The following is a 15,904-nucleotide window of genomic DNA, read 5'->3' on the forward strand; positions in this document are numbered from 1 at the left end:
AGAGAAGACAAATGGAGGGGTTGAGGGCATTCGGACACACGGTGAGGCGGGGGGGTCATACCTGAACCACATATGGTCTGTAGTAAATATTGTTTAGCAAGGATTTAACATTAAAGAACTGATCCTGTGTCTATTGTGGATTTTATTCTGTATGTTCTTGGAGGTTCATGGACATTTTGTATATTTATATCCACAAAGAAATCAACGTCTTGGTATTATAATATCCCACGTAAAATAAAACGAGTTACTATAACAACAGGAGGAATGAAATGCATTATACTCAATTTCCTATTTGACCATTTCCAGACGGTAGAGGGGGCTGGGTTCTGTCTGAGGAGTCAAACATGCACACCGTCTGCACAAATAATATGTTACATAATTAACCACACAAGCATCCGCCACACTTATTCAATTCTCTCAGTCATTTTACAGAGGCAGAAAATATCTAGAGTCGGACAAAACCAGCGAAAATATTGTGGGAGGATAGCAAACATGGCAAGTGTGAGAGCGAGAGAGGGAGACAGAGAGACAGAGAGAGAGAGAAAGGGAGGACAAAGAAAAGTGTGATTTGTGTGTGAGAGAAACGTAGGAGGATCCTAAAAAGGACCGTTCCTAAGTGATAGGGCTGGAAGTGAAACTAATGTACACAAGCTGCTGACAAAGCGGTGCTCTGTGTGGGGTCAAATAGAGGTTGACTATAGTAGCAACCAACACCTAGCAACGCATGGGATGAGAGGGGCGGGGGAGATGGGGTGAGAAAGAGAGATAGCACGGAGAGAAGCATTAGGATGAAAAAGATGGGAATTAAAGCAAATAAAAAGGGGGGAATTAAAGCTCAAAGATGCTCGCCTGCTGGATTTCCACTCATCCCTCGCACAGAAGAGGAAGAATACCATCAAACCTGTCTGTGAGACGTGAGTTTCTATAATTTACTCAAAACACTAATTATAGAGCTGGCAAATAAGGCGAAAACCTCCTTTCACATAGATGAGAAGCCTTCGCCGTTTGTACTGCTAACAACCTCAGTGATCAAAGGCGTCCTCCATGCAGCAGAATAATGGGCAGCACTTTAAACCCTCACCTCTTCATTATCATGTGATGCCAAGCATGGAGTATCCGGGAGGGCTATTATCAACCCGGCGTTCTGAGTGCAGCTGCTATTTGTCTAACCTCATTCAGAAGCCTGTCTCTAGTGCGGGACCGGGTTTTCTATCGAGCACGACCCGCGTCCCCCCGTCCGGCCCCCTGAATAGAATAAATGAGATTACCCAGCAGGACCACTAATACCTGCGCGATGGCTGGAGTCACGCATTTAAGCTGAAGCAGTCTTACAGACCTGCTGGTGTGCTAACCCAGGAGGTCACTTATGTGGAATGTGCAACCAAGCTACTACACGTTAAGTAGCTTATTATCCCGAGTGCAACCTGTTGCTCACACACTCTCACTTGTTCACTTTCCTGTCTGCCTGCTCTTCTGCCAAAGCATGGGGTAAAAGCATACCTTTTTTTATTAAACTAGAGGAGATTTTTCCAGCTCCTGGTTATGACTGAGTGGGAATAACAGACTTCTTTTATTTTCATTACATTGGGCTGTTTACATCACATGTGCTCCTATGTATACAGCCTGTGTTGGCTGTGTTTATGTATTTACCCCAAGGTCCAATGTCTATATTTAGGAAATATATGTCATGAAGGCAAAACTAGGAAAGCCCAAGCTTGAAACGTAAACTGTGTTTGTTTTGTTTACATTAGCTATTTCATTTGCTAAAAAAGTAAAAAGTAAAGACAGTTTTTGAATAAATGATGGTCTTATTAGCAGCTATAACTCTCCATTTAAAACACTTGCTGTGAGTTTTTGGTTTCTGGGTGGGACCGGCTCAATAACAGCGTGCAGATAGTTGCTAATACATACCATGTCTTAAACACAGACGGTGTAAACACTGACATTAAACGTGTAATGGCCGACACTCTTAGCTGTCACCTTTATATTTACCCCCCTCCTCCTCCATGTAGGCACTGCTTTCCCCATGCAAAGGTTTGCCAAACTAGTCAAAACTTTTTGCACAAGCGGTTGTTTTGGGCATTCTTGGAGCTGATCATCACTGTTTATGTTATTGGAATAGCATTATTAACAGTAATGAGGCATCTGCACCACGCACGATACAAATAAATCCAGAAAATGTAATTTAGCTCGACAGCTGCACAACAGGGCCGTCTGCAGAATGTGACAGCTTGTTGTTATTGAGTACTTAAGATTATTAGATCTTAATGATGTAATTTAGATCATATGACCACACGCATTACTGCATTAAAGCAGAGGCATGTCAATAAGAAAGGGTCCAAACATCTCATCTGCTTCATATTTTGTTTTTGTTTATATTTTCTGTACATTTGGTCCCACATGTATATACTTGTTAAATGCTATTTTATTTTATTGTAATTACATGACCTTGTTTTTATGCTGCTGCAACGGAAATTTCTATCTATCCTAAATAAAAACGTGTCTTCCTAGTCAACCACTTGCCTCTTCCTGCCCAAATGAGGGCAATGTGTATTTAAAGAAAATAATGTTTAGGGCCATATTTCTGTGGTTGATCCAAAAGCACGAGCAGCCTTGGTATTTTAATGGAAAATTGACCTAATCGTCTATTTCTGTTGAAAGGTCACTTTACTTCTGGTGATTCTGGTAACTAACTAAATAGCTAAAATACTTGGAGAAAATGTGCAGAATGAATGCAGAAATGATAATGAGCCTTTCATTTATTCATCCCTCTCCAATCAGGAGACACATTCGACATAAAAGAAATTCTGATTAATGTGATTGAAGCAGAAACCCTGCGGTCTGTAAGCATTGGATATTGCAATGCATTAAATAGGGCCCTGTGTCTACAAAAATCTACAGGAAAATGGTTAAAATGTCCTTTTTCTGGAGTTGCTAGGTACAAGAACAACTGCCGGCTATAAAACAGTAAATATGTTATGATGTAAAACACTGTTACAGACAGATGTGAGAAAAATGTAATCCTGAATCAATGGTAGCAGGTATGACGTGGTCTACTGCCCCCAGTCCAAATAATGAACACTCCTCGACTCAGCGGTGCTCATACATATCCATCATGATAATGTGTGGAGTGAATCACTGCCGCACTCACGGTCCGTTGCTAAATGTTGCCCATGAGTCACTCTTGCACAGTAGGAGGAAAACTACGCCGCTGAAGGCACCTGCTCCAAGATCATAAACATAAACCCTGTCGGTCAGAGACACTCTAAAGGGTGTTGGTTTCCTACAGACCATTGTGTAAGAAAAAGTGTTGCAACAGCTGATGTGTCAACACCTCAAATGTGCACGACCTAAAACATAATCTAATGTAATTTAAGTGCTGAAGTGTTAGAATTAATGCCATTGTTCCGTGACTATTTGTATTATTACCCAAGCCTGGTGAGTGCAAAGACATGTTTCCAGGTTTCTAATAATGCATTTGATTAATGGCGACAAAACAATGCTCACACCAGACAGAACGGCAATTATAAATAGCAGAGGTGTGCGTCACTTGGGTATGCATTGTAACTGCGCTGTCATGTAAATAATACAGAGTGACACAGATCATGTGGGGATTTTTGAGTGGTTCTATTGTGATGAGTAAGGGAGGAATGTGTGTAAGAAAACGTATCAGTATTTTAAAGAGGATTCTTTCATAGCGATCCCAAAAAGCTGCGTGAAAAGTCTCTGAAACTTTGGAAATAAATCAGTCTGTGGTAACACCTCTCTGAAGGATGACATGTGACCTGCATTACTAAGATTTCTCCACACAAGAAGAGGACTGCTTCTTGCATTTTTTAAGTCAAGCTAACAAAAGAGTGAGTGAAATATGTGTAACCAAAGAGCAGTGTGGGGAGGGGCTTGTTGTGAAATAGTGTTCACTTCAGCTTACGGTATGTTCTTTAGGTCTAACCGGGTTAAAAGTTGGTCAAAATCTCAAGTCAGTGGAATAGTGTCACACAGTAAATATGATTGGTGGTGAACATAATGAACTGCCGCTACGTGGGTGTCACCATACAAGATTTCAAAAGCAGCTATTGCTAGTATCAGAGTGTTGAAAGGCAGCACCGACTGCTCTAATCAACCCTGTTTTTGAGAACAAACAACCTAAGGTTCAACAGTGCAATGCTTGATTCAAAATCTAAATATTTAAGAACTATGCTTGTTCTGTATTCACTGGGTCATACAGTTACATCCACAATACATTATATATGTTCCTTGTTGATTTGGTGCTTAAATGGATGAAACAACGCTTCTCCTCCAGTGCTGCATGTTGTACAGTGACACAGAGCGAAAATCTTTGCTGTTTTACAATAAACACAAGTAATAACACAAAACATAGATATTTGGATTAAATTCCTGCTTATTCTTAACCTATTAAAGGCACCTAAGAAAGGAACGTGTATCCTCACCATGGTAGTGATCTCTGGGTACGTAGTCTCCACCAGCACCCCTCTGTTGGTGGAGACGTAGTCCACCAGCTCGTTGAGCGTGGCCCTTTTGATCTCCTTGCTCTTCAGGTCCGTCACAGAGTCCATGAAGTCGAAGAGCATGCAACACTGCTGGAGTTTCTGGGTGAACAGCTCCTGCTGCTCTGTGGAGGGCGCATCTAGAAACACAAGAAAGAAAGAAAATACGCTGAGTCACGGTTCAGATACACAGGAGAAAGCTAATCAGGTAAAGTAAAACACCCAACTGAGAAGCTCAAGTAAAGTGTATCGTATATTTTTTTTATATAGAATACAATTTTACAATATAAAAGTCTGTGAAGCACAAACAGTTAACAGATGAGACAAGAGGGGGTGACAGCTGCAACTGTTCCCCGAAGACGTGCAGCTTGAAGAACAATAGGAAAAGCAAGGCAGTGAAGAGTATTACGCCAAAGGTTCAGACTATTTTTAGTTTTTAAAATCCCTTACTACGATCAATGAACTGATTCAAGACACATCGAGTCAAAAAAGTCCCTTTAAATGACTTCAAAAGCTGGTTTACTGCCCACTGGCTCATAGCTAAACTGGTGGATGAATAGACAATACCGTGATGTATTTTGCCAGAGAGAGGCGAGCCAGTCTTTCCCAGCTTTAATTGTAAAGCCTTTTATGGATTAGACGGTGAGTGCGTTCAGGGTTATGAGAGCTGTCAAACCTGACCCCAGCTAAGCTATAAACAGCATTTGGCAGCCGTGCAGAAATGCTGTGACACACTGTACAGCGACGTCCTGTTCCAACAGCGAGCACAGGACCGTCTCTGTGACGGAAAGCCCCCCTGCAGGTCTGATTTACTACTGCTCAAGAGCCGGAGACCCCCGAGGGTCTGGGGTTACACAAATATTGATGCCATCCAAGACACTTGTTGACATTGAAGCGTAAATTAATGTCTTAATTGCTATTTTTTCTGCTAAAGAGGTTTGGATCTTTTATTAGTTCAACTTATTTATTAGGAACTCCTATGAAGCAGTCAAAATATACCTTTTCCAATATCTAATGACTTACATTTAAATACTGGCATTTGTCCTAAAAACACAGCTGCACAACAATTAGTCAACTGGTGATTTGTTGACCAACAGAAAATGAATTGGCAATTATATGATGCTCCAAATATTGGTTTGAGTAACTTTTTCAAGCTAAACTTCAAATGGTATTTCTGTTTTTTGGTATTTGATAGTTCATATTTTTAAACTGTTGGTTAAAATAAATATGCTAAACTATTTATGGATTCAGCAGCAGTAAAATAATAGTTGGTTTCAGCCTATAACAGACAGTTATATTTATTTGAACAGTAGAGGAGTCCGTGTCAAAGTGTTGTGAGGCAGGGTTTCTTATTGAGCACTATTATGCAACCGAAAAGGCATTACCCATAAAACAGTGTGGCATGGGAACAACGCACAGTCATGCACAGCCAAAACATCACACCTAGTGAAAATGTTCCCGTGGTGATGACAGCTGACGAAGAAGTTACGCAACCAAACTCCACAGGTCAGACCCCGGCTGCTGCTCCGAGTGAACTCAGTCTGCGAGTTTCACTCCACCGAGCTGACTTGTTAACGCACTGCTTTGCATTGATGCCACATTTCCAAAGTATCGAATCTCAAAGGATTCCACATTCAAGAAGGGCAGACTGAATACCAAACTGGAACCAAAAAGGAAAGAAGACCACGGGGCCCCTGAGGACTGATTGTGCTGTTATTAACGTGACACATGGGCGGCTCACATTTCCTTCCCACTTGTGTATTGCTAGGTGTTTTCACTTGGCAGGCAATCTGGATTCAAACCTTTGTTCACTGTGAAAAGCAGATATTTAAGCGTGATAGTTTGTCATTAGCAGAAATTGAGAATTTTACCTCGTACTTTTGGCACCGTGTCCACCAACACTAGAGCGGCACGAAGATTCTGCTCAAACTGGCCATTTTCAACTATTGTCAACAGCAGAAAACATTATTTTTTTTACCTGACCCAGGTTTTAAAAGTGGATCACAATTGACAAAGTGCATATGTCCATCTGTCTGGTTAAAAAGAGTCAGTTTCACACAGGGTCCTTACGGGGAACAGCTGTAAAACCTTGCTAACACCAAGGGGCTACTATCAGCAGAAGAAAAGGAAATAAAGAAAAGGACATGGTACTAAAAGGGAGTTGATTCTATCACACAGCATAAGACAGATACAGCGCTCTGACTGTACCTTAAAAGGAATAATTGGACCTATTTGGAAATATGCAAATGCGCCCGTTTGCTCGGACCTAAAAATAAAGCTACAGAGATGGTCTGCTTAGCTTAGCATTAAGACTGGAAACAGTTTGGCTCTGTCCAATCAAAATGTGCAACATTCAGGTCAGCCTTTATAGATCATGTTGTGTTTTTCTCCTAGCTTTCGGAGTAACCGAATCATTGCATTTCTTTGCAGGGAATTGTCTTCATCGCCCTGAGAGCAGAGAAGGCTGGGCCTGTTAGATACAGCCTGACTGGTACATGCTTTTCCCAGTGTGAAGCTATTTTTGCCTTCAGATACAGATGCAGTCGTGCAAAAGAGTCCTCAGGGTGCTTGGCAAGGAAGGGAAATATTTCCATTAGAACTATGAAACCAGGCATCAGATGAATGATGAATCAACCTGAAGACGTATTTGGATTTTGTTCCAGAGAAATAAATGTCTCCGTTAATCCGAAAGATTATGGTGAACTGAATAGTCCTTCACTCCCACATGAAATGCTTCATCTTGGTACCAAAATGAAGATGACATTTAACAAAAGCACTCTTTTACACTGGGCTACATGAATCATTTAAACCATTATCTGGAGGAAATAACATGCAATTTGATAACCACACATGGACAAGTGTTAGAAAGTGGCAGGGTTAAAAGCAGAGACAGTAAGAGCCAAATATGAAATTATTCTTAAGAGTTTGAGTTAATAACAAAAGGGTCTTAATGCTGTCTCTGTGGAGGTTTTACAATTCATGACTGCCCCTTTTTATTAACTTAAAGATGATAGCGTGACAGATACAAAAAGCACAAACAGATTCCCTACCAAGTGTTTTCAGAGGGAACTTGAATTAATTCCGGCTTCATTTTTGTGAGTAATCATCTCCCACAGGCTTCAGCCACATTACTGTTGCTGGAATAAGATCCGAGAAGAATCACACACACACACCACATCTACCGAGTCCCTAAAATAGGCTGCAGCTTTTTCTGTTGTGTGAAAAAAGCCTCCATATAAAAAGAGAAAGATAGCAGCTCATCAGCTCTGTTTTTAGCAACCCCAGACGGTAGATGTTGTCGAGCGTTGCAAACCACACATTGCACCAGCCATTTAGTCGTGATGTTTTCTTTCTCTTGCTCTTATTTCATGTTGGTCATTTCTTTTTGTCTACGTGTTGATGGGTGAAAACCATATTGGTGTGTCACCATGAGACATGTTGCAGAACAAAGTATGTTTGGCAGGCAATGTTGTTATGCTAAATCCTAGAATTGCATAACCAGAAGATTTGCTGAAATTAAACAACTTCCACAAATATGATTTTATTTTTTGCTAAACAGATTACACTTAAGACTACTTTAAGGACTGTTTGTATCCTAATATTTAGGGTCAGAATGAGTTAGTTCCCAGAAACATACACTGTCAAACCAATGACAAAACGTGACATTTTGTGAGAAAAACAGGAAGTATGAGCCCAGCTGTACAACCACAGCACGGCAAAAAGAGTGTGAGAAAAACGTGCAATTGTTCAATTACCCTAAAAAACGCAGATGCTACAATACAGAGCACATCAGGGTCACTGGATCAGACGAGGGGGACACATTGCAACAGCACTCCCTACCATCCTCATCATACCACTGCTCATCCCTCCGCAAAAGTCCTAAGGTATCTATGAATGGCGATTTTGGTTGACAGTGGTCACCAACACTTCTTTACTAACACTTTTTTTGTCATTAAATTTAAGCATCTCCTGTCGAATCCTTGAAAATAGGAAGGCTTAAAGCTCCCAGAATCCATCAAGGTTGAACGGACATCTGTTTCTCAAATGGTCATAAGCCCAACTCTACTTAACTAAATGGACATCTCTGATAAAAGAAAGGCATAGAAAACAAAATCTACAGAAGATGCAATCTGTAACATGCAGGACGACAGATTTACAACTTAAACACCATCACTATGCAATATGTTCACAAATGTTATGTTGAAAACAGTCGCCATCTGCATCATCATTGTTGAATTACGCGCCGCATTAGACTGAGGTATGCTGAAGATAACTGCAACCGTTTTCCGTATAAGCACACCATGCTGCAGCGGCCCAATGACTGATGCGTGTTTCGCCTGGAAGAGTCGTGTTCTGCTGCGGCAGAGGACAACAGTCGGGACAGGTTGATCCACTCTAAGGGTTCATTTGTGGCTTTGATTCAAATTCAAGTTTATATGACTATTGTGAACATTCGCAAGTAAAACCTTTAAATATACTTCGTAAATAAGAAGCTTTACACATACATGTTGCTGTATTAGGGACACAGAAATACAGCTCTGGAAAAAATTAAGAGACCACTCCAAATTGTTCTTCAATCTTTATCTCTAGATGTATGGCAGACATTCCAGTGTCTGTTGAATTCCAACAGTCAGTAATTAATAGAATAAAACAACAACAACAAAATCATTTAACTCAAAGACATAGAAATAATAAAACAAGAGAAAATGAGGCAGCTGTACAGTATGTGCAGCTTGAGTAAAGTGATGACTTTTGATTGCCACTTTTAAGGAGTGAAAGCATTTAGCAGCGCTTTTCAATCCAAAATGTGGATTTCATTTGTTGATATAGGTATAGAGTCTTCAGCCCTAACGCTTTATGTCATATAAGGACAGGTTTGTAGTGTGAACATAGGATCGTAATCTCCATGATGGTAGAAACACTGGGGGTCTTGACCTATTCGAAGTTCAATATTCAACAAACATTATTGATATTATACTTCAGAAATCCTACGCTCAACACTTTGAAAATTACTTACATCGATGCCTGCCCTTTTGGTAGCCATCAACAGTTCATAGAACTACAGTCAAGCAGAAAGAAAACCAAACAAACTGAGGGAAAGTATGCAGGTCAGGTGACCCCTGCTCAGCCACAGATTAGTGCTCTGTAATACAGCTCTGAAATTAAGTGTATTGTCTCGGTTCTGTTGCTTAATCAAGTACACTGAATTCACCCCCAGACTTACCCAGACATAAATCCATTTTTGGTTTAAGTAATTAGTAAAAAACCTATTCAGGAGGTTAAAGACGCTATGGCTTACTTAAGAGTTGCAACACAGTTTTTTTCAGCCCTTATTATAAATGTACACAGTTCATTCATGGTCAACTTCGGATGAAAAAAGGAGGCTTAGGTTATGGCCTACCAATCTACCAGAAGAGACCTTTCTACAGTATGCAGCCTTAGAGCAAGGTCTGTCTGAGAAGCTGAAGCCAGAGGAAAGAGAAGGTCCCATGACTCAGCAAGAGTAATACTACTAATATTTAAACTCATGCATATTTCACTTCATTCAGGCTGTTTGACTGTGACTCGAGGATGCTTTAAAAACCCTACTTCATTCTTGGCAATAAATGTTAGCATACTGGAACAAGGACAGCCTAGAGAAGTAAAAAAGGATTTAGCCCAAAAAATATGAAATGTGATATAAAAAAACCAACTAAATAAAGAACGAGGGTTTATACTTGGCAGTAACTTCCGGAGCAGCCGCTAACAAGTCAGTCGGAGATGACAGTAAAAGCCCTTGAGGTGCTCTTGTTAAGGCTCCAGTATTATCTGTGCACTGGTTTGGCTTGCATTACAGAAATAAAGTCTATTCAAAGGAGAGCTGCAGGAAAATGAATTAATAAGCTCTCAGTTGTTTCTCAACGCTGAGAACATCTTACTTCACACATTGGAGAACATGTGAACGGCTTCAACGTGTGCAGAACATGACTGGTGAGTTGGAAAGAACGGGAGTGACAGCGTACTGTAGGCAAAATGAGACCATTTATGCACGACAGCGGAGATGCCACGTAGGTCGCACTGCAGCTGCAGAACTGGTTTGGTAGGACGGGACTGCATGCACAATTTGATCCAGACTTGTCCTAACATTTGTTTGGAGTGCACATTGAAATGATGCTGGCAAAATATATGACCACAGCAACCAGAAAGCAACTACAAGCAACACAGGACGGATGGATTTGGCTCATCAAGGTAATGTCAATTTTATCTTTTGACATGAAATAAAGTACTTTATAACCAAAGAGTGAGACAAAGTCCTTTTTTTTGAAAGTCATAACTATCAAATGTAATGCCATTTTTGCTCGGTATGATTGGCATATTTGCGACAATACCAAATGCTGACTTTGCTGGGATGTCTGGGAAGTATCTTGATACTTAAAAGGAAATTAGGCAAAAACATCAGGAAAAGTAAAAGAAGAAAAGATGTCAGAAGGAAAAATATCTGGTAATGTGAATGTGAGGAAGTTGGAAATGTATTTAAAAAGCCATAAAACAACACTGGTGAACTATTGTACCATAGTTTGTTCATATATTACATCCAAATTCATTTTAGTGATTTAAAGCCTCATTGGCTGTCTTTAAGATCCTGAGACTTGTTGATAGGGATGCTACTTTGTGCTCCCTTGTGCAACAGCATAAGGTGGTAGCCAGCACGTGCCGCTGGTCGTCTGTAATCACGAGGCCACCTTGAAATGGGCTCAACAGTTGCATGAACTGCAAACACGTGCAATCAAAGAACATAGCATAACACTTTAGAAAAGCAGCGATTAGGGCAGTAAACTGACTGCTGCTGTCAGCCAGACGAATGCTAATCAGTAACAGCTGTGGCCAATAGCTTTGTTTACCCAACTGGGAGCTTCGGGAGTTAACCAGACATCATTCAGAGGGTGTTTCAAGATCATCTTTAGACAGACCAGGGATAATTCAATGGCGAGATTTTGAAATCAAGCTAGTCAGAGTACATGAAAAAAAAGATGTCACTGCTATTTCCAGCTGTTCCTTATTCATGTGTGTTATAATAAGTGTTGACGTCAAAGTTAAAACCAGAAAAAAACCAAATAGGCCACTAAACACGTTTCTAATTACAGTACAAGCCAAAAACTTTTTCCAATGCTAATTTAAAAAACCACAAGTATGAAAGCAGAAAGCCAGAACTCTGTTCTCTGTCCAAAGATTAATCCGTTCAAAGGAATTAAACTCTTAACTGTTGTGGTTTTGCCACAAACAAGAGCTCTCCTAAAAAAGTCTATCATGTCCTTTGTGCTGTCTTGAACTTCACCTTCTGCTGATTTAAATATAAAAGGGCTGAGCATTTCAGATAGGCATGCCAGTGATGTTATGGACCTTGACGTGTTGAAACCTACTATCCGTGGCAGAAATAGGAATGTGTAGGGCATCCGGCGCTCCAGTCCGTGTCCAGCCTCTCTGCCTTGACCTCTTGACTTAATACAGGAACTCTTTTCTCTCTCCAAGGATCAAAACATGAAATGGAAATGAGAAAACATTTAAAGTAATCAAACCCTTTAAAGGATTAGTTTGATTTTGGAGTTTTTATCTGTGTATTCCAGCCTGCCGTTTCACTCACATTACCTCTATGGGTGGCGTTGACACTTGAGCATGTGCGACAGTTTCTCAGAAAGATTAATGTCAGTCGCTCTGGCCAAGGGAGGTCAAGACTCTGCATGGAAAAAAAGGGTGGACACAAAGCGGTAGGCCGGGTGCCCAGGACATTCCCATTTCTGCTACGGATAGATTTCAACACGTCAAGGTCTGCTCTGTCACTGGCTCGTCTGTTGCTCAGCTCAGCAACTACTTTTATAGTTAAATCCTCAGAGGGTGAAGTTCATGACGTGTGAATGACATGCTAAACTTTCTGGAGGAGCTATTGTATGAAGTAAAACATCAACTTCAAATAGAGAAAAAGCAGAGGAGTTTTTCTGTTTATGAAAGTTAGTGCGGAAAACTTTTGCTGTACAGCATAATAAGTGCTTTCATAATTGTACCAGAAGCGCTGGCTCTCTTTTCTTGTCACACACAGAACCCCTCTCTGTGTCTTTTTGTCTCCTGGGTACATGCTGTCCAACTACAATCTGTAATTAAAACTATTCAAATCAATGACAATGATTGCTTTCAGATTGCTAGTGTCCGCCTTCAGTTGAATTGCAAAAACTGCTCACCGGTGACAGCTCGAGAGTGGTCAATGTAGATAAAACGTTTATTTAAAAAAGTAAACCAGTGGCATCAGCGCTACAACCTGTACAAATGGCACAAAAGATATAAACTATTATATGGATCATTTATTCTAAAATAGCAGAGATAAACTGCCATGACAAAGTGCAGCATCAACTCAACTTACTGCATGTTATCGAGTGAGCACACACTTCCCCTTTGAGTTTACGGATGTATTTGCACGCTAATAAGAGCTTGGAGAAGAGACGAGGATGGGCAGGAAACATTTCTGCGAGTATTAGAAATGTTTGAGAATGCAGCTCTAGCTGTGCTGGGGAAATAAAACCCACAACTAAGACATTCTTGGCTGAGTCACTAATGAGTCACTGAAGAAAAGGCAGTGGTGAAAGGATGATGACACATGCAATAACTGTGCATTGGTGTCAACTCCGAGTTTCCATCAAAACTGTTGGAGAGATGGCTTCAGGGCAACGGCGGAAGCTGGATTTGTAATATTTTACCTTTAAGGTCTCCTATTATGCTATATCTGAACAATATATTGTAGGGCAATATCTATACAATGTATACATATGTCAAGTGTTTGGTCAAAATACCAAACAGGTCACCCATTGCAGCCATGCCTCATACCCCTCTACTTCAGCCCTGTTCCTGAAGTGCTGATTCTGTGACTGTCGCTTTAAACCTGAGCTGAATCTGGCCACGCCCCTTTGGAGCATCATGCATGATCTCTGTCTGAAGAGAGGAGCTTCTAACGGAGAAACTCAGCTATACGCTGCCGTGATTAAACCCCATACTTTTTTCCAAACCACATCAAGCATTATTTCTGAAACACTTCTCAGTGTTTGCCACTAGAACACTGACATTATATGTATTATATGCAACAACTCCAAGTCCCTCCTGCAGACATCCTGCAGAGACAAAGAGGTGCACGAGGGGATTCAGCTCGCGACTGTATATTGTGGACGATAGGTTGGGACGTGTCACTCGGGTGGGACGTTGCCAGGAGTTCAATGTAAAGTCAGCCCACATTTCCGATATGACGTCACATCGGCAGCAAATCTGGATCAGCTCGTTAGTACCCCTGTTTTTAGAGATGTGGGTAAGGAGGAAAAGAGAGCGGGTTGTATTTTCTGACACTTTGTGAGTCTTCTTACACACCGGGGACACATATATGTATAAAAGACAGCAAAAAGTGCATTTTGCATTATAGGGGGCCTTTAAATAAAATCCAGAAGTTGTACAGTAGCAAAAAGAAGACAAAAACACGATGTATTACACAATCAGGCCCAGCCATACCTGCAGCTGGTCATTATGAGAGCTCGGCTTCACACAGCACGTCTTCAGCCAGCAGAGTGCCAACACGGAATAAAGTAGAGGCAGCAGTTTTATAAAAGAAACGGTGGAAGCAGACTCAAACCTGCCAGAGGCCACGATTATGAAACAGTATGCAACAGAACTCAAACTGCCATAGCAGTGCATCAAAGCACTGTCCCATTATTCCCTGGAAAATCCATCTATCGATTAGCCATCTGCTGGCAGACATGATGGAAACGGACTGTGTGGCACACACATCAATCAATAGGCCAATAGAGTCACAACAGCTTTTCCATGAACAGGCATTGATGAGCCTTTGCTAAAGGTTGATGTAATCAAAACAGAATGAAACTGAAAATAAGGATTTTTCTTCATTTTCAATTAGGTTATTCATCCTATTTTTCATTTATTTTTTAGTGTATAGGGTGTTAAAAAGGTGAAATGTCCATCAGTTTCAAAAGTCAAACATAATGTATTGAGATCATTTGCATGGTGCCACCAACAGATCTGCATATCCTCACATTTGAGAAGCCAAATTACAATCTCCATTTAGTTTTATTCTCTTTATCAACTAATCAATTATTTAACAGATTGTTTCAGTACTTGGAGGGGCAAAGTTAAGGCCAACAAATTGTATAGATCGAGTTCATTCATGAGACTAAACGGACAGTACACTTGGCTGTGGACTCCATCTAGGCCTCGGGGTGTAATGAGCTGTAAATCTGCCCAGAGCCTTGGTGCTGGTTGAGGTAAATCTTGGGATCAATGTCTGGAGCCAGACACATCACATTTCAGGTGAAGCTAATCTTGTTATAGCGAGGATGAGGATTAGCTCTCATACGGGTAAGTTATAAGAGTAGTTGTACAATTCGTGTTTAGCAAGTTTTCTTATATTGTTAGAGATGATACATGATTGGATAGGAGAAAGCAGGGTGGTACAAGGCGGTAGTGTGCTAATTTTACACAAATGGGTAAAAAAAGGGAGCTGATCAGAGGGCCTAGAGCTTCCTTTTAACATCATTTTAAAAAAGGCAATCAAAACACATCGCAAAGCAACCCTGATAACCTGAGTGGAGATAGGAAATGTAAATTCAAATGTTCTCATAGTAATCTGTACTGCATTAAAGCTAAGGAACATACCTACCACTACACACCGTGTGCTTGACTCTAGTAAGGAATCATGGCTCAACTGAAAACAGAAATATCAACCTAAACGAAGCGGTCTGTATTTAGAAAGTAAAACATTTCCATGGCTTGCTCTCAAGGCTTCTGGCTGCCATGGCAACAATGTTGGTCTCAGAGTGACTCATCTTTTCAGTGTCTATCACACAACAGGAGCTATAAGCACTTCAACCTCTCCACTGCAGGAGAGAAGACATCTTTGCCATCTCCAATCTTTTTAGGCTCTGCTTTAGTCTCTACCAACCACTGCTCTTTACTTTGTATCCAAAGTACTGAGACTGCCGAGAAGAAAAGAGATGGTCCGAGTTGTCAGGAGGTGACAGTCGGTAAATTCTTCAGTTTGTGGTAATATGAATACTTACATTACATCCAAACCTTTCTAACAAATTAACACCTTCCCATATGTTAAGTGTGAACAGCTAAGCCTTTGCATGCAGTCCATTCTCACCCACAGATGCATGCATTGTACTTTATATGACTCATAAATCATACACTGTGCGCTACTAGGCAACGGATGGCAAAAGGTTAATGTGTTTAGTTTGAACAATTGGGACTGGCCCTGCAAACAACCCTAAGGTAAGGCACAAATGTGGGCCGGCAGAAATAGGAATTTACAATGAAAAACACACTCCCTTAATAGTGGACTGTGTCATGAAAGTGCCAACCGTATCACA

The 15,904-nt window shown here is 40.8% G+C and overlaps 1 protein-coding gene across 2 annotated transcripts in view; it reads right to left on the bottom strand.

Moving 5' to 3' along the window:
• ppp2r5a (protein phosphatase 2, regulatory subunit B', alpha isoform) overlaps window positions 1–15,904 on the bottom strand; it is a 36,847-nt gene that overhangs the window by 16,396 nt on the left and 4,547 nt on the right. For both annotated transcript variants that reach the window (XM_063902784.1, XM_063902785.1), the window contains exon 2: window positions 4,452–4,648. In XM_063902784.1, coding sequence (XP_063758854.1) covers window positions 4,452–4,648 — 197 coding nt within the window. The remainder of the gene's footprint in view (window positions 1–4,451; window positions 4,649–15,904) is intronic.

Source organism: Eleginops maclovinus, chromosome 15 (genome assembly GCF_036324505.1).
Source record: "Eleginops maclovinus isolate JMC-PN-2008 ecotype Puerto Natales chromosome 15, JC_Emac_rtc_rv5, whole genome shotgun sequence".
In the NCBI taxonomy this organism is placed as follows: domain Eukaryota; kingdom Metazoa; phylum Chordata; class Actinopteri; order Perciformes; family Eleginopidae; genus Eleginops; species Eleginops maclovinus.